General features: G+C 42.3%; 2 protein-coding genes across 3 annotated transcripts in view; one reads left to right on the forward strand and one right to left on the reverse strand.

The window, feature by feature from the left end:
- Nucleotides 1-18,842, reverse strand: part of LOC132910267 (proto-oncogene tyrosine-protein kinase ROS) — a 26,621-nt gene continuing 7,779 nt past the window's right edge. Inside the window, exons 2-20 of one of the 2 annotated variants that reach the window (XM_060965819.1) lie at nt 18,337-18,396; nt 13,150-13,209; nt 12,929-13,019; nt 11,055-11,287; nt 10,715-10,954; nt 9,908-10,055; nt 9,329-9,825; nt 8,838-9,127; nt 8,407-8,763; nt 7,868-8,171; nt 7,455-7,778; nt 6,746-7,347; nt 5,528-6,166; nt 4,048-5,453; nt 3,538-3,960; nt 3,192-3,412; nt 2,634-3,104; nt 2,187-2,550; nt 1-1,401 (exon numbers count right to left, since the gene is read on the reverse strand). In XM_060965819.1, coding sequence (XP_060821802.1) covers nt 530-1,401; nt 2,187-2,550; nt 2,634-3,104; nt 3,192-3,412; nt 3,538-3,960; nt 4,048-5,453; nt 5,528-6,166; nt 6,746-7,347; nt 7,455-7,778; nt 7,868-8,171; nt 8,407-8,763; nt 8,838-9,127; nt 9,329-9,825; nt 9,908-10,055; nt 10,715-10,954; nt 11,055-11,287; nt 12,929-13,019; nt 13,150-13,209; nt 18,337-18,396 — 7,602 coding nt within the window. In that variant the 3' untranslated portion in view covers nt 1-529. Of the gene's footprint in view, nt 1,402-2,186; nt 2,551-2,633; nt 3,105-3,191; nt 3,416-3,537; nt 3,961-4,047; nt 5,454-5,527; nt 6,167-6,745; nt 7,348-7,454; nt 7,779-7,867; nt 8,172-8,406; nt 8,764-8,837; nt 9,128-9,328; nt 9,826-9,907; nt 10,056-10,714; nt 10,955-11,054; nt 11,288-12,928; nt 13,020-13,149; nt 13,210-18,336; nt 18,397-18,842 lie in introns of both variants that reach the window. The other variant, XM_060965818.1, reaches the window with a different exon arrangement.
- On the forward strand, nt 11,294-12,922 carry LOC132910278 (cAMP-dependent protein kinase catalytic subunit 1-like). Its single transcript, XM_060965837.1, has one exon. It carries the CDS (start codon nt 11,735-11,737, stop codon nt 12,776-12,778), a length of 1,044 nt encoding a protein of 347 aa, XP_060821820.1. The 5' UTR covers nt 11,294-11,734; the 3' UTR covers nt 12,779-12,922.

The following is an 18,842-nucleotide window of genomic DNA, read 5'->3' on the forward strand; positions in this document are numbered from 1 at the left end:
TAAAGCTTAATATGTGCAAAAATTTATTCTTAATTGTACTGTTTTAAAAAGAACCACTACATGTATATGTAAAACTTAACAAATCCTTAAACGTAATATGAATAGCAGTTTCCATACTATACTTTATATTACCGCTAATATGAAATTTGTACAATGAATGGTGAAAATTTACTCGTAGTTCTGTGTCATTAAATAAATACATTAGTTGCAATGACAAATATAAAACTATCGCAGATTAATCACCACATAATTTTCTATAGCTATTCTTGGTTCTTAGATTCTAAGCAACAAGTCTGATTGTCAATTGAAATTAATGTCATTATCAAATAAAATCTTTCTGCCACAGTTCATGTAAAATAAATTTCAGATACTAAACTTAAATATGTACATACATTAATATGGCAGTTTTAAGCTATGGAACTTCACACGTATTTCCAGTTTCGGTACGGAGTTATTACTGAAATCACGATTTTGTTTTAGAAACACGACCCATCAAATGACTTAATCCATCACATCTTTAATAAAAACTTCACGACCCGTTTACTCTAACAGCATCCGTATTGATGTTCGTGTATGTGACTATATTGTTACTATCCTCGACAACTGGAGTCTGCCTCAATAAGTTCAACAATGCATTGTTTATCACCAAAGGTATGTTAGCTTTACCATTTTGCAAATTGGAATGAGTCCTTTGAATTTTTGGCAATGCGTTCGTAACGTTATTATCGTTTGAGTCGCCGGTTCCTCCGATAACGCCGTTCTTTAATGGAAGAACATTTTGTGAACTAATTAACGATGAACTAGGTCGAGTAGGTGGCGCTAAACTAATATTCGAGCTTAAAGAACTAGAACTTCTACCTTCTAAACTTAATTCCGATCCTCGTCGTTCGGTTACGTTCCTCTTATTTTTCCGCTGATCAGTCAATGATGTAAAGGAATCTCTTTTAAAAATCGTTTTAATAGTAGGATTAGTTAATTTCGAACTATCTAAAGTGTTACATTTCTCAATCATGCTAGTGATCGATGCTCTCTTACGTTCTAGTAAATTCAAACTAGATATCGACGATCTATTATCACACTTTCTTTCTGGTTGTTCTTTCGCATCGTTCGAAGCATCTTTATGTTCTTGTGGCGTATCAGAATGCAAATTGCTCTTTACATCTACGTTTGTACTAGCTTTATTCATATTGGCTAAATTTTGATCGGAGATATGAATCGACCGAGGCACTTCGTATCCGTTTGTTGAATTCTCCCTTAGGATGATATCTTCGTTATCCGCTAACAATTCTAAATATTTCGGTATTTCATTCGATTGTGATGTAAGTGTCGCATTATGGGAATTCTGAAGGAACGGTTGCATATCTCGACTGCCTTCTGAGCTGCTGGATTTCCAAGAATTCCCTGAGAAAATTAACACAAAATCAACATTATATTACATTCAGTCTTATTCAATAGTTGTATTATGAGTTTGAATTTGTATAAGAAGTAAAGGAAGACTGGTCGAAAAAGCAACGTATATAGATGATCTTTACAAAGAGAACCTACCTGAATTATCATGATTTTGGTTCTCGTCAGCAAAGTAAGCCATGTTAGAGATGCCTGCAAGCATGAGCCATGCAATGATAAATATGTATTCAAGCAAATTGTTAAATTTATATATTTACAACACATTTATGGCATCGCATCTTGATGATTTGAATCGCAATTATCGAGTATGATCACTTTTCGAAATAAATACGCTTGTTTTGTAACATGAGAAAATAAATTAATGTTAATCCTATTAGTTGTTGAAGCAGCTATTAGCTTACAAGTTTAAAAATCGAATTTTACGAGATGGCTATGAAAATTATGTAAATATATGATTGTATATATAAGCAACAGAGAGAGTTTTAGTCATAAATGATCGAAAATTTGTATGCAAATTTTTTTATGTCATTCCCCAAGCTATATACGTATATTTTAGAAATATTTCATTTTATATAATAAATTCATTTTGTGAGATGAAATATTGGAGAATGAGATAAGAAATATTAGTATTGAACTATAAGAATCATCCTAATAAGCTAATACGTGTTTGCTGACAATTAATAATCGACTAATAATCGATATTTAAAAAAAATATATTTATGTTCCATGCTAGAGATTTACATAATGCAAATGTTAATATCCGTATTATCGAAACATACCTCTTCTAGCTAAATAATGACTAGTATGAACCGGGTTCAGTTGTGCATCCTCTATGGTACTTCGAAGACTAACTATATTTTCAAGGCAAACTTTAAAGCTCGGTCTAGCATCGGCAACGCTCCAACAACGTAACATGAGCTGATGTAAAGCAGGTGGACAATTTAGAGATTTGGGCAACCTTCCACCTGCGCGTACATGGTGTAATACTTCGATATTTGTTCTGGCAGGATACGGTTGTTGTCCCAAGGACGTGATTTCCCACATTAATACACCAAATGCCCAGACATCACTCTGTGAAGTGAATACACCGTCCACTAACGATTCAGGTGCCATCCATCGAACAGGAAGCAATCCTTCTCCTTCCTGTAACAAAAAGTTGAATATTTGTTTCTGTTTTATATCAAGATCGCAAATTGTTATTACGTTAGAATTAGGAAGATATTTACTTTTCGATAATAATCGTTCTTGTATATATCTCTGGCCAGTCCAAAGTCACCGATCTTAACGACACGGTTCTCTCGATCTCTGGCAGATACCAAACAATTTCTACACGCGAGATCTCTATGTACAAAATGGAGCTCCTCCAAATAACGGCAACCCCTTGCTACATCCTCGCACATAGCGAGCAAATCTTGAAGACGTAACGCGTGTGGATCCGATGGTTGCAAAGATCGACTCGCCCTTAAATAACTCAGTAAATCTCCAGCTTCCATCAGTTCCAATACCAATAACGGTGGATCCGTATCTAAACAGATTCCCAAAAGTCTTAACACGTGTTTATGTCGAAAATGACTCATGAGTCTAGCTTCTTGAAGGAACTCTGTCTTTTCCTGGGCCGAGGCACCCTTTCGCAACGTTTTGATCGCAACCGGTGTAACTCCTGGTCTCTCCAAATCCTTCGCATTCCCTTGAAATACCTGAAAAATTTGTGTATACGCGATAACGACATAGTCTCGTGATTACAATGATAGTTCTTAAATATTCGTTATTTATATGTCGCTTACTTCACCAAAGGCTCCGCTACCCAAGAACTTCGCTAAGGTAATCTGTTCCCTTTTGATTTTAGGAAGCGTAGAATCGTCCGGATCGTTCTGCAAGGTAGACGCGTACAACGCGTTCGATTGAACGAAATTTCCGCGTGGTATCTCCCGAAGCGTCGCTAATTCGACGTCGCTCACTAACGGAGGTAAAACCGCCTCTTTATCATCTTTGCGTTGCCGGTACACTGCTGAATTATAAAACTTATCCTTTATATTCCTGTTAACTGCACACGAAGCATACTTTATTCGAACAGGGATTACTTTAACCATTAAAAAAAATACACTTTATTTATAATCGTTATACACTTACGGCAAAGGAAATAACAGAAGCAAATGAGCATAATAGTGATAACAGGGACGCTAAGTCCCAACACTAAACCAAGGTGTTGTTGAGCGGCTAATATTCCACCGGTGGCTTCGGTTAAATCAATGATCGGGCTGGATCTGCTCCAACTACCGAAACCGTACGCGTTTCTAGCTTGAATACGAAACCGATACTTGTCGTCCATGTCTCCCGTGATTATCCAATAATTGTCCGTCCCGTTGTAATACAACTTCCAGCTCGCGTTCTCGGTGGAGTCTATTTGCTCGTTAATTTCATTGATCTTCATCCCTTCGACACGGTACAACGTGATCTGCGAGCCATGAGCTTGCGCTGGTTCCCAATTCAATTGGTACACAGAGTTACGGAGTTTGGTTACCGTTGGCATACCTGGAGCACTCGGTACATCACCTGTTCCCCAAATAACATAAAACAATATGTGGATAATTCTAAAAAACAATTTTAATAATTCTATAAGGAACAGAAGGAATTCGTTACCTAACGTTTGAAACGTGAACCTCCCATCTGTTGGCCACACGAAATCTTTCTTATAATTTGGATATCTCAGAATCAGATGAAATTTGTACAAAGTTCGTGGTTGCAATTTCCTGATGAAATACGTCACTTCGTCGTTTTCCATCGTAAAGTCATTCGCCTCTTGCCAATTTTCTACAGCAACATCTTTGTATTCCAACATGTATTTGACCATCAAATCGACCGTTGGTACCCAGGATACGTTCAAGCTATTCACGCTAACCCCGGTTAACGTCAAATTATTAGGTTCTGGGTACATCTTGACTACTTGACCGGAACTTTCACTGTATATATCGTTAACGTGGGCAGGATAAGCACGAACGAACACTAGATACTCCTGATCAGGTAGCCATGGTTCCAACATGGTGAAGAATCTTCCATCGGCTGTGCGTTCGGTGCCCTTTATAAATTGTTCTCCCTTTTGTCGTGCTCCGTTTATTAATCGAACCAATCTCCAATGTACCTCGTATCGTACAGCTGCGGCATTTAATATCTTTGGTGGCATCCAGTACACGATAGCCAAGGTTGGTGTCAGAGCTTCCACGGTTACGTTCTCCGGGGCTGTAGGAGCGCCAGCTTCCGTTCGTAGCACGACACCAGAATCAAACTCTAAACTCACCGACTCCGAATCGGCGTAATAGTTACTCAAAGCCAGTTTCAGTCTGTATTTCGTGAAAGGCTTCAAATTCTTTATTTCGTATTCCTTCTCGTAAGTCTGCAACTTTGTTCTGTCGCTGTCCTCGCACATGTTTGGATCATTTTCTAGACATTGAGACACGTATATCGTGTATAGCGTCGTAGGTAAGCTGTATTCTTCGCAGCCAAATTGAGGAACCGGTTCGGGAAGTCTCACGGTAATGCTATTTGCTGTTTTTCTCACTTCTTCCACGTTGTAGGAATTTTGACGAGGAATCAAACAGTTGATGATCGGATAGGTTTGCAGAGATTTCCCAATGGCTTTGATGCTTCGTACAGATGGTAAATAGAAATGCTTGATCTCCTCGTCATTGGGATATTTTTTATTTACAAAATAAATTTGATTTTCAGGAATGTTGGACCAATAAATGTTCATCTTGTCGACGGTCAACGATCTTGCTGGTAATCCTTTGTTGAAACCTGCGCTTACTATCAAATTGCACTTACATCCGTCGATATCGGCGCTGTTTAGGTGACCCTCCAAAGAAATCCAGTACATGACTGGTTTTCGATAATCGGTGCTATCGATCGTCATCGCGGGAATCACGGATGTCCTGTAAGGGCAGGAACAGTCGTCTATATGATCGAAGAACGGTTGAATATCACTGCCGCTCAAATTCGACCGCATTATTACTCCGCTATCTTTGTTAGTTTGTTCTATCCAATACAACGATCTGCAAGAAATTAAATCAGATTAATAAATTTGAAATATACATACGAAGAAGGATTCCGTAAAAATAGTAGGTACCCGGTAGATGGTAATATATCAAGATTCACGATACGTCTGTTCGTCGTAACGATGTTTTCGTATTTAAGAATTCCAGCTTGCCACATGGTCAAGTCTAACTTCATGATACATCCACCGTTTTCTCGATAGCTGGATTCGGACCAGTAAAGATGTTTCGCCACCCAATCGATAGTTATACTAAATGCACTGTTGTTCAACGTCAATATTTTAGTAGCGTTTGCCCCATCCAAGTCCGATGTTACCAACTCCTGCATTTCATTGATCCAGTAAATTTTGCTTTCCGCGGCCAGATACGTCACTTCAACCGCGATGTGCCGAGTAACGGTATAGTTCATTTCCTGATCCAAATCGGATATTCGAACCGCGTCCATCGTGGCGACCAACAATTGCGGTACCGGATTTTCGTAAATCGTCGAAACGTTGATCACGTCGGTGTATGGTCCAGCGCCAATTTCCGTATGAGCTCGAACTTGGAAGTAATATGTTGTGTTTGGCAACAAGTCTTGAACGGTGTGCTCCAACAACATGGATGGAATAAGCGACTGATCGCAGATTTGCACCTCGACGTTGTTCTCCTTAAACCAACACTGAACCGTGTATCCGGTGATCAGACCATTCGTGAACTCGGGTTGATCCCACCTGTAACAATTTTATTTTTCAAATATACTTAATTATCACATAGGGGTAAAAAGCTTGCGGGTGAGGGAGCGGGCTTCCCATCCCGAGAGGATTGGTCGACGAGGACGCGGCGGTGCCCGTGGACGCGCCTACATGAGGCGCGCGAGAGCCGCCGCGACCTCCGAAGGGGATTGGAGTTAGGTGCTGGACCTTCCAGCACCCGGGAGCCACCAAGCAGTCCGGTTGGGGATCCGGACGGCCCCTGGAAGAGTGCGAGACGTGACATACGGACAGAATGTTGCGCGCGGGGGGTCCGGTGTGTCGCCACAGCGGTTCCCGGGCACCCCTTGGTCGCAAGAGGGACGGTCATCGTGGAGGTTTTAGTCGGTTGGAGTCCGACACTACCACGCCGCTCTTCCCCCCAGAGGCGGCGGGCGTCCGTGCGGATTTCCTCCACGAAAAAAAAAAAAAAAGAAAAGGGATAAGAAGCTTTTATCGTTCCAAAATAAAATATTCGACGTCGGTGACAACAACGATTCGGTCTTCGCTCGGTAAGGGCTGGTAAAAGATAGCAGCGAATTTCTTTCTTATGAAATTTACCTGAATATCGCAAATATGTCGACATTTTTGCTCAGTGGTTCTTTACGAAACTCTATAAACGATCTAGGATTCGTTGGTTGACTGGGGACGCTTTGTGGCGACCTAAGTATCTTCCTCGTATGGTGTGCCGTTTCCCAATACGTGAAGGCTTTCACGGACACCTCCAGGACCGAATAAGGCAAAATCCGTTCGGAATTGTTATAAGGCATCGAGGTTTCCATCGTTATCTCCGGATTCGAATTGGTATTGATATAATCCGCGAATTTCACTTCGTAGAAGACAGTTCCATAATTGATATTCTCCACCGGATCCCAGGATATGTTAAAGTTCCTCCAGGTGCCTTCTACTCTAATACTGCTATAGTTTACGGCGTTTGGTAATACAGCTACGGTTTCTGATGTAAGATTCTTTGGATATTGATGAAGCGCCGGATCCATCACAGCCACCATGTGAAGTCCTGACAAGCTGATACCGTTTATTATGGCCGTGTTTTGGCCAGACAGATCGCCTATCACCGCGTTCCGGTCGTCCTGGAGCCACAGAAGATGCTCCGAGAAGTAGCATAAAGGGCCTTGCATGTTTGGGTACTGCAGTGCTGAGACCTTAAAAACGTATCGAGAAACGAAATTAATAATTCTATTACTACTATCAACGACAACGATATGTTCTTTCTTTTTGCAAAATAACAAAATTAAACGACGATAGAAACCTTCTCAGGCACGATTTTATGACTCATCGAAAGTCTTTCGGACGTTGGCGCTCGATAAACGATAGATCCACTTTCGTAGCTTCGGACGATCCAATAAACGTATCTGTTCTCTGTGTCCAGCGTTAACCCCATCACTTGTTTCCCGTTAAATATCTCATCCGAATGATAGTATCTTCTGTCTTGTCCGTTTAAACGAGCCACTTCAACGGCGTGGCCTGTTGACCAATACAGGTACGCTTCCAAAGAATCGATCATTAATTCTTTAACGATGGCCAGAATCGACATGGGCTCTTGATGAGATCCATTCAAATTTGCTCTTGTTATCTGTAGAGAAAATACAGGGGGAAAATATAGCATGAAATAAATTTTGAAGTAAATAGAATCGATCGAAGATACAAGAAACATTTATTTACAATTTGTTGCTTTGGATTAGCCCAGTACAATTTTTTCGATATCCAATCGACAGCAACGCTCCCGACAGAGTGAATATTCATCTTCGTCTTCTGATGGCTCGTAATATTGTACCGATACAACGCAGAATTGTTTCCTACGATGTACAGAATATCCTTGTACCAGCTGACATCAACGATGTGATAATCAACCTCTGTCTCCTTCAAGCCCGCTTTATAGATTAAAGTATCGATATTCTCTCCGGTTACGTCGCTTCTTAGGAGACCCTCGTTTGCGGACCACAAAATGGATGCGTGTGATCCGTCCCTAGAAGATTAATCGAACGTCGTACAAATTAATTCTCAGAGATATTGCTCTTGAAACGAAAAATAAGAATCGAAATCACAACGTCGAATCGTAATTAGACTACGAATATTTATAAAGACTGTCGAATTTCTTATTTTACATATTCTGTATTTTTATACTTTTTGATTTTTCACAAACACGTAAGTGGATTTTTTCACCTATCGATTTCCTGTAAGTACATCTAATCGTGATTTACCTCAAGGTTCGACCCCTGAACTCGGTTGACCAGGGTCCTCTGCCAGCGCTCGTGTAAGCCGCTGCCTTAATCGAGTACTCTGATTTCTCTCGAAGATTGTGCACGGTATGAGACGATCCAGCGATATCCTTCTGATGGATCGTCTCTCCGGTAGACTCATCTTTGATCTCCAATTCGTAAGACCAATTTTGCCAGGCTCCTTTACCCTGGCCGCCCAATAAATGAGGCGCCTGCCAAGAAACTTTCGCCCTCTCCACACCAAGGACAGCTTGCACGCCCGTAGGAGGATTCACGGGGACAGGAACTGGTTGGCTCGCGTCCATAAGTACATTGACACTGACAAATGAACCGTTCGACCTGGAAAAAACGCTTTTATCGAAGCATCTGCGCGTAGATCTCCAGCCTGGTCGAACAAGAATCAACACTCTCACCTATCGGGGTAAGCATTGTGAAAGTATCTGTTTTGTCCCGAGTGATATCCTTCTATCAATACCTCTTCCCCGTTCGTCCAATAAAACAAACCGTTCGCCATGCCTAACGAGACTACGTTCTTGAATTTTGGTTGTTGCGTGTTGGCGCGAAGATTTATAACTTCACGACCATCCAGGGAGACAGATATCACAGTATTTTGGATGTGATGGGGAACGAGAAGACGGAAGTTGGTGTGATCGACGGTGAACGCTCCTAAATTAGCGTCTTCTAGAATTAAATATGGCTGAACCTGTAAAAATCCGTGCAACGTTATCGAGGATGAATTTCAGTTTTTGGTGTAAGCTTTCGGTGTAAAACGTCCGAGTTCAGAACTGTTGAAACGCGATGCACGATTATTCCGTGGTATATTTTCTGCTATTATATTTTACAGTTTGATGTAGACCAACGATATCTTAGCCAGCCTTTCAGGCGTCTTACATTCGAAACGTACCTCGTGCTTCACTCCGTTGCTTATGTCAGCCAGATCCAATCGGTACAAACCGCCCCTGGTGACCCAGAATAAGTAACCATTGTACGGGTCTACCTCGATGTGCGTGGGTCGCGTCAAGAAGCCAGCCACGGCCACTGTCAAACCTCTTCCGTCCAGATTGCATCTAGCAATTTGCCAAACCGTCGTCGCGTGTTTCACCTCGCCCAGAATGTACAAGTGAAGGTTCAGCCAATCGACCGATAAACTCAGAGGTTTAAAGTTCGCCTGACTCGGACTGAGTATCACCGTTGGTTTCGTTCGTTCCGTGATGGACGTTCTGTATACGTATCCTAAAGAATCGGAAATGAAGAGGCGAGCGGAAGCCACGTGAATCGCCACTCCTCGAATCGTACTTGTATTTTCGTAAACCACGCTAGGATCGTCCAACATGTCCGCATCTTGTTTCATAACCACGTGCTGACCTCCGAGAATTAAAATAGGTTGTTGCGTGTCTTTCACTGTAACATCACGAATCTCGTTAATGTTTGCATCGTTTCAAAAACTTGCTGAAATTTCAATTTCCATTTTACTGATACGTACCAGCCGGTTCTGGAGTGGTCATGACGTAAGTTACCGCAGGTGGACCCTCTCCAACCCCGTTCCTCATGGTCACGCTAATAGAATAATTCTTATTCGGCTCGAGATTTTGGAACATGTAGTGGTCCGTGTTTTCGGAGGCTGGTATGTCCTGTACGTTAATCGTAAAACGTATGTAACTGTTCGAGTATCTATCCCTTTCGAACCCTCGCTGGATAATCGTTATGCGAATAGGAAAGAAACGCCATGCCAGAAACGTATTTCGTGAGATCTGGTTCTTACAAGCTAAGAAGCTGGTGTTAGCAGGATGAAAGATGAACGAATCGATAGACCAAGCATGCATTGCTTAAACTCACGGACGTAAACTTTTGAAAGCTCGTTTATTATTTAATTAGCGTTAATCGTGTCAGCGGACAGAATCGTTTTTCTAACGATCTTAACGATCAAAGAAGCCGTGCATTTGTCTCGAGCATATTCGTTTGCTTCGCAATTTTTACCTGTCGATAACGTATAAATATATGTATACTATTTGTGGGAAAAGGTAGGCAGTCTTGCAGAACCAGTTGCTATTTATTCACACAGTGCTGTTTGCTACTAAAGTTAGAGAGAATAGGAAAAGCGCAATCGACGAACGCGTCGACGAATGCTGGTAAATAGCGATAGCTTAGACAGAACAGTCGAGGGTTTGGAAACGTATTCGCGTAGAACGATACGTTTCGCGAAAATGAAGATAACTGTATCGAAGAAAGTAATTGCGAGGAAAGAAACTAATTATATCGAACGTTATAGAATTTCTGGCGTGGCGTATACCTTAAGCTGGGAGTGATCAGCCCCTTGCAGACGCAGGACATAAGACAAAAGTGGCCCATTCGGGAAAGGGCCCGGTTCCCAAGACACAGAGGCGCGGCAGCTGTCTACTGCCACCGCTCTTACAATTACCGGTGCTGAGGTTGGTAAACCGGCAGCCAGCGTTCTTATCACGACGCTTGGAGCGGAAACGATAGGCTCCGGATTGTGTTGAGACGATTTTAACAGTAACGCTACGCGAAACTGCAATTAAAATGGCAAATGATAATACAACATTTATAAAAGAAAATAACGACGATAACGCGCGACGTTTAAATAAATATAGTTAAATTTAAAAACGTACCCTATATTTCGTGTAAGGTTGCAAATTTTCAACTAAAATCTGATCATCCTGTCCCCACGATTGATTTCTACAATATTGCCAAGTCTCAGCCAGTTCCTCGTACCTCCATTGCACTAAGTACGATATGCCTCCGCCGCGTCTTTCGATGTCTATTCCTTTCCATTCGAGTCGTAGGGAAGTTGCGGTTAGCGAGTCCGCTACCAAAGCTGGTGCCGATGGAATACCTATTTCCGCTGATAACGAACATCGATAGGTATCAGTACGTGTTACGGAGTAGAGGATTTATTTGGTTATGAGTGGACCGCCGATCTTGATACGTTTATGGGAAATTTGAAAGTAAATAGGTTGCACGTGGTACGTAAAAATATAGAAAACATTACAAATACGGCACTCTGTGTAATACATAGTAACTAAAACGATGTTCCAGCCGATTTCCATCTTCGTAATTGTATTCGTAGAAATATAATCTGCGCAATAAATATCCGCGGTCTAGTTACGAGAATCGCGTGAAAAATCGACAAAAGTCGATCGCGAAGGCAACGTTGCAAAGGGTCTCCTCCGCTCGCGAACGTCAATCATATAGCGGAACTGCCATAATCGCCATTATTTATCTGTCAGAACGTTTTCGTATACGGAGATCTGCGAATATTTTAATTGCGAAGCGCACCGTAGGTTACGCGATGAATCTGGAACGGCAACGAGCTTTCACAGAGTACAAAAAGATATTGGACGAACTGAAGACAGCGTTCATGGAAAGATGGAAAATCAACAAAACCGACAACATCAAACTAGAGGATTTCGATCGATTTCGGACTGTGGGTACCGGCGCCTTCGGCCGTGTTCTACTCGTGAAATATAAACCAACGTCCACGTACTACGCCATGAAGATCTTAGAGAAAGCAAAAATCGTGAAGATGAAGCAAGTGGAGCATACGTACAACGAGAAAAGGATACTACAGTGCGTGAGGTTCCCTTTTGTCGTCTATATGGAGTACTGTTTCAAAGACAATTCCTACGTATACATGGTGTTACCGTTTATCAACGGTGGCGAAATGTTCACGCATCTAAGACGAATGGGGAAGTTCGACGAATCTCTGGCGCGATTCTACGCCGCGCAAGTTGCTCTCGCGCTGGAATATCTTCATCACTGCAGCCTCGTTTACAGAGACTTGAAGCCGGAGAACATTTTAATTCAAAACACCGGCTACATTCGAGTGACGGACTTTGGCTTCTGTAAGATGATCGACGGTAGAACGTGGACTCTGTGCGGTACGCCCGAATATCTCGCACCGGAAGTAATCTTATCGAAAGGATACGGTAAATCCGTGGATTGGTGGAGCTTCGGTGTTTTGATCTACGAAATGAACGCTGGATATCCGCCGTTTTATTCGCGAGACCCGATGAAAATATACGAGAAGATCGTCTCTGGTAAGTACAAGTTCGCTCATCACTTTGGCGGAGAGCTGAGGGATATATTGAAAAACATACTGCAAGTGGATCTGACTAGGAGATACGGAAATCTGAAAGGTGGATCTATGGATATAAAAGGACACAGGTGGTTTCAGTCGACCGATTGGAATCAGATATATCATCAGAAGATACAGCCTAGTTTCATACCGGAATGCTCGGCGCCGGAAGACACCAGCAATTTCGATACGTACGCCGAAGAATCGCTGAAAATAGCCACGATGGATCGTTACGCCAAGGAATTCGCCAACTTTTAATCCAACCGATTACGGAATACCGTTGATTTAACAGCGAAGCGTATCTTTGGAGATACAGAGAACTGTACGTCACAGCGGAGGTTCATTACGCGAAACAACTGGAAACAGCGTTCGTCGCGTCATCTCCGTCGTCAGCGAAGTGCATATTACCTTTTAATTGTTGAAAGTAACGGTTCAGCGCGTCGTGACAACCCAGGACACAGTACAATTCTTTGGGTGGTAGCAATTCTTGAGTTCCATTCTACAAAACGATACAGCTGACGTTAGATTCGGTAAAATGTTACGCTCTGTGTAATGACAAAGAAAAAGGAAAAAGAACAACGACATTTAACGTTAAAATTAGAAGTAATAATGTCTTAATATGTACTGACGCAGACGGCTTGACAGCTCGTGTCGAGTGCTCGTTGCCACGCTCCGCAGCCTTTTGTACACTGAAACAGACGAAAAATATACGCGTGATAATACGTTAGACGATGTTCGTTACGTGTCTGATTGTATACTATCCAGTTTCTAATTCTACAAAATATATTACAGTCGAACGAGTTTACAGGCTTACGGTACAAGTTTACAAGTTTCTGCTAAACGTACGAATTTATTAAGTATTCGTATATACAGCAGTTTCGTCTTATTATCGGTAGTGGAGCGTGTGCAGCGTGTTTATGCAAATCGAAGTAGACAACACGCGCTCGTTCGTCCTTAATCGGTACCTCGATTCGATTCTTCGAACGGCGGAACGATCGAATCGAGACGATCAGTGGCGGTAAAGAAACGTGGCACGCTGCGTCATTTTGGCATTGAAGTAACTGGAGCTGTATTCGAAAGATGAACGTAAGTACGAGGCACGTGCCTCAAGTAACGCCCACGTTCATAAGACGGGCCCGGTCGGTTCGTGCCGAGCATGGATTTGCGAACCGAAGTTTAACGCATTAACTTTCTGCGCCAGAGGATGTGGGTATTTGTCGGCGACAAGCCAGTCGAACTTAAGAAGAAGTGGACAAGGAAGAGAACGTACGAGAACTACGAACACGCGCGCATGTGTTTGTTTACCATGGAGATCGTGATCGTTCGCAATTGTACGGAACTTGTTCGCTGAGGCGCCTGATACGATCCTCCGGTCTAGTCTTTTTTTCTTTTACCGATAAACATGTCATAAGATCAGCAATGTTATCGTTCAGAAAATTGCGTTATTGCTTTGACTTGGTTATTAACCCGTCCTGTTACGATCTTACTCAATAATAAATCAAATCGTCTCGTCGTTGAATTCCGATGGGATCGATGGTTGTCCGAAAAAAACGTAAAAAATTTTCTTAGCGTCCGAAGAGATATCAAAAATCTTTGGTTATCCGAAAGAGATATTTTTGGTTGTCTGAAAAAACGTCGAGAATCGTTGGAAAAACTAAAAAACAAACTCGTCGGTCGAACGAACGAACCGAGAACGAGAAATATCTTGAAATATTTCTTCGAGCACATCTTGAAATAATTCGTACTTTGACGAAATGTAAATATACGAGATACAGCGTGCTCGATGACCTCAAGGACTCGAGGAAGAACAAGTTTGTAATAGTTATGTCTAGACTGGAAGCTTTCGTCGTCGTCTGTTACTCGTTTTTCCTTCCTTCAAGTATCGTCCTCCGGTATGTTGATTCTGTGTATTCCAGCCGCGTTTCCTGTTCCAATTTCTAATTTCGCCAGATAACAGGCGATAATTGACGTTTAATCTTGTCCTCGATGAAAAACGAGAGGCTGGTTAGAATGATCGTTGTTACGGTAGTTGCAACGTTCGTGGACAGCTACGCCTAGTAAAATCGTTATTTCAACATCGTATCCCGAGATACAAGAGAGCCATTTACCAATTGTCAGGCTGATCGACACTCGGCCGCGTTCGAGAGGCGCCGCACATAAATGATACCCCTCTCGACATTTTAGAATAATAAGCTCGCCATGAAAAGACTTAATTCGACGAGATTAGCGGTGCACCTGCGTTATCATAAGCTTCAAGCTTCGAAGCAAATTCGTCTTGTATTACGTACTTGCTTTTTAGTAGAAAGAATGTTGTATTCTTTTTATTTTCTTTTCTTTTTTTTTTTTTTTTTTTTATTTATCACTCGTGCATCTTGGGAAATTCTAATTAAAAAATAGCATCAGACGTTACTTTGATCTTGTGTAGTTTGGTACTTTAGCTTAATCTACGAAATTTTAAAGAAACCAGTAACAGTAACAATTTAGAAAATTGTCTGCTGAATAAATTACTCTATACGAATACGTATAGAATAAATACATATTAGAGGATATCAGAAAGGTCAAATAGTTTAAAAATTGTAGAAGGAAAGGGACCTCCGACGCTAGATAGATAAGTTATTAATAAACATTTGGTGGCGGTTTCATGACTTTGACGCGTTGCAAGTAAGCGCGACATTCGTGCGATTTCTTACAACGATCGTCGCAAAGAATCCCGAATGCAGACGAGCGATACTTTGTCGCGCGATCACACGTCCGTCTTTGTTGTTCTTAACAAGAAGACAAAGAGAGTGGTGCGAGATCGCGCGATAAAATCGTGCATCGTTCGCATTCAGGGTGAATCGATGTATCAGATACGGAACGTATCGTTCGTTTCGAGGGGATTATTTGGAGAAACTTTCGAGTTAAAAATACGACGTTGTTATCAGTTTGTACCAAAGAGAAAGGAAAATAAGATGTAGAAAAAGAAGAAATAGAAGGCGCGCGCAAGATGCGTCGAACGAGCGTTTATCTTGGCAATGCACGATAGTCAAAGCGACCACTCTAACGACCTTAGACGACGATAATTTTTAACGTCTTAATTAATCATATTTCTCGTGACGTTCTATCACTTCCAGCCCATATCGGCTACGATCCCCCTTTTTCAATTAGTTCGCACGAAACATCAACGTTCCTTCGACTCGTTCCCCGATTCTATTCCATAATCGTCCTTCGATTCTATTCGACTGGTCACGCTCAAATTCGACTCGCCGCGTTAAACGATCGCAATTTTCTCGGTTTCGTGGCTGCGCCGTAAATAGGGGTTGACAAAGCTATCAGACAGTGGAAAACAGCCGAAGCACTGCGGCTCGACGCTGCGCTCGCTAATTTCTCACTTCCTCATTAAAACCTCAACACACATTACGCCCCAGCTTGGCCCTCGCTCTACTCGGCTCCCCGTAGATCGTAGATCTTCATCCTACCACGAACGAGGATCTATCCTATCCGTTCTCTCCTCGTTTCGTTTGAGCCATCGTTCACTGATTGCGCTCTGTGCTCGCACGACAACAACAAAGCGTGAAAAATCTGAAACCTCGAATGGGCGATATCTGATCGCACGAATTAGTCTGCGGATTCGTACACTTTCCAGGTCTCAAAAACCGACGCAAGGAACCTTAGACGGTTTCCACTGTTTATTAGTAAATGCGAGGAAAGACGTAGGAAGTTTGTGAGAAGCATAGAATACACTAACTTCTGGTAGCTAATGTCAAGTAGATGCGATTTGTCACGGAGACCTCGATGCTGGTGGTCTGCTACTTTACAAACACACTCGAATGGGTAAAGTTAGAGTGCCAGATTCGTTTTAAACGGGAAGCTCGACAAGCTTTTACGTGTATACTTTGCTCTCGTTTATACACTCGAGACCTATGACCATGCAGAGAATATTTTATACGCTGTTTGACATAATTGGAGGATAGTTTGCCGTTTTACCTTGACCCTTATATCCGTTACTCGTGTCTGTACGTTAATACGTTTTTTAATTATCGTCATACGAGTAACAGACTTACTTCTGTTTGATTGGTCGACGCGATAAAGCTATTCGTAATTGCGTTCCCTTGATTGTTCTGACCAATGCATGGCATATATATTCGTCGCATTATACACATATCCTCATAATATATACATATGTACACGATAGAACGTTTGGTACAAAAGAAATTCCAGAGGTATCGGTTCACCGCCATCGAACCATGAAATTACCGGAAGAAGCACCAAAGCCGAGCCAGGCTTACACGATTTTGTTCGATCAAAATTACATCGCAAAAATTCATATCGTGCGCCGATACGTAATCCGTCACGTCAATTCCTTTCTGTGATATTACTTAAAAAAAAAAAAAAGAGAGAAAAATGATGACCAGACGTCAGCAAACGAGACAGAGTTTAGCGACTAGCGACGGGTAAAATAGCTGGATTAACCGAGAAAGGCAATTAGGGTTGCGTTTAGCCAAAAGTGGAGCATCTTCCTTTTGAATCGTGTCAGCCGCAAGCTAACCGTTATTCGCGCGCGTTACTGGAACGTACGAACCGTGAAACGAGGCGAGGAAGGAAATCGTTTCGAGCGCAATTCACGTACCGACCCGTGGTATTCGAGGCTTTTCAACCAGCACGCAACCTCGTGTCACAAAATTGTTTAAAAAATGCACGCGGTCGATCACCGTCTACCATAGACGCAACGTAAATACAAATCGTGTTCGTGACAGGAGCGCGCACTGGAAGAAGCGATCGTAACTTAATGACAGCGTTCCTCTTTATCCTTTTTTCGGTGGCACGCGATAATTAAGTGTATCGCTGAGCCTTTTGTCCTTTTCGTCGCATTAATTGCGGTTCTCGTTTCCTACCCTGGAGACACGCGTTGTTGGATATCCTTCCGGCCACCGCGGGGATCCTTTCTCCGTCTCCTCCCTTGTCCCTCGCTTTCCCTTTGTACTCTTTGGAACGCGCTAACGATCCTCTCTGAATTCCAAGTCTGGTTAATTCGTTCCTTTTTTCGAAGAACTTTCCGAGACTCTCGCTTAGTCGTCTGAACCTCGTACGCAAAGTACGATTCAACGTTAACGAATATGATCGTAGCGGCGGTTTTCCGCGGCTTTCTCCGCTGGCGCTTCCGCAACTGGGTGAAACGGGAGACAGAGAGACCCAGAGGAGCGGAAAGAGACAAGCAAGCAGAGAGAGCGAATCCGGAGTCACACGGCAATTTGGCGACATCCGCCATAGGCCGCACTTGTACGCGATCCAATTTAAAGTCACGAAGCCGTACGAGCCCGACCATTCTTTCATTCGTACGCGTAATACGTGTACACGTTCATCCATTCATTGCTTTTGGCTACGTTGGTAACGTCCGAATAGCGGAGCAACAGCCTACAGAAGAGAGGAGAACGAGAAAGGGAGACGAAGGACCTGACTTTGTTTTTATTTGCCGTTTACCGTCTCTTTACTAGCCAGCCACTGAACAGGCAGCACGGGGACGGCAGCGGAAGTACTTTCATTGTGCCAGGGGACCGGCGTCCCTTTATTTTCGTCTCCGATGTTCGCCTATGTTAATAAACGTTCGACGATGCTCCCCGACGAACTTTAAATTTATGGCGCAATCGACGCGAGAATTATCCTCGTCCAGACTTAAGGTTGCAGAACTATTTAAAGAGAAGAATCACGGGAATACGAATTTCTTCTCACGAATCCTTCGAATTAAGACCGTGTTCTCTGATCGATCTACGAGACTAAATACCGGACTGATTTATAAATCTGTTTGACGCAGGATGGAAATATTTTCGTTCGCTTACCTGGTCGATCTTGCATCGTATGCCACATCCCCCCTCCGAGCTCGAGTCGTCCGTTCGATTCTGAAACGAATAAAGGAAAGTTCAATCGACTGCTGCTGTTGCAAGTTAGTAATCTTAGTTAAAATATTTTACCCATCGTTTTCTTTCTTTTTTTCCATTTCTTAAGATACGTACGTTAAAATATGTTTTTAATTCTGCGTGTTTTTTATCTTCTACGCGATATCGTATTGTACGAGCCGTTACGAGATAATGGCTAAATATTTTAAGTCACACGAGACACACTAATTAAGGAGGACAATATTCTCATAATGACTCTTAACGTAATATGCAAAATATTTCGCTGTTGTCGACAGATTGCGATGATTTAAATTCATGAACAAACAGGTGATACACGATATATTTGAATAAATACGATCGTGCAGGCAACCAGATACGCATAGAAGCTGGTTGATTCCCAAAAATTCCCATGGTGAAACGCTCGGCTTCACACCCTTGTTATCGGCGCT

Source organism: Bombus pascuorum, chromosome 9 (assembly GCF_905332965.1).
Source record: "Bombus pascuorum chromosome 9, iyBomPasc1.1, whole genome shotgun sequence".
In the NCBI taxonomy this organism is placed as follows: domain Eukaryota; kingdom Metazoa; phylum Arthropoda; class Insecta; order Hymenoptera; family Apidae; genus Bombus; species Bombus pascuorum.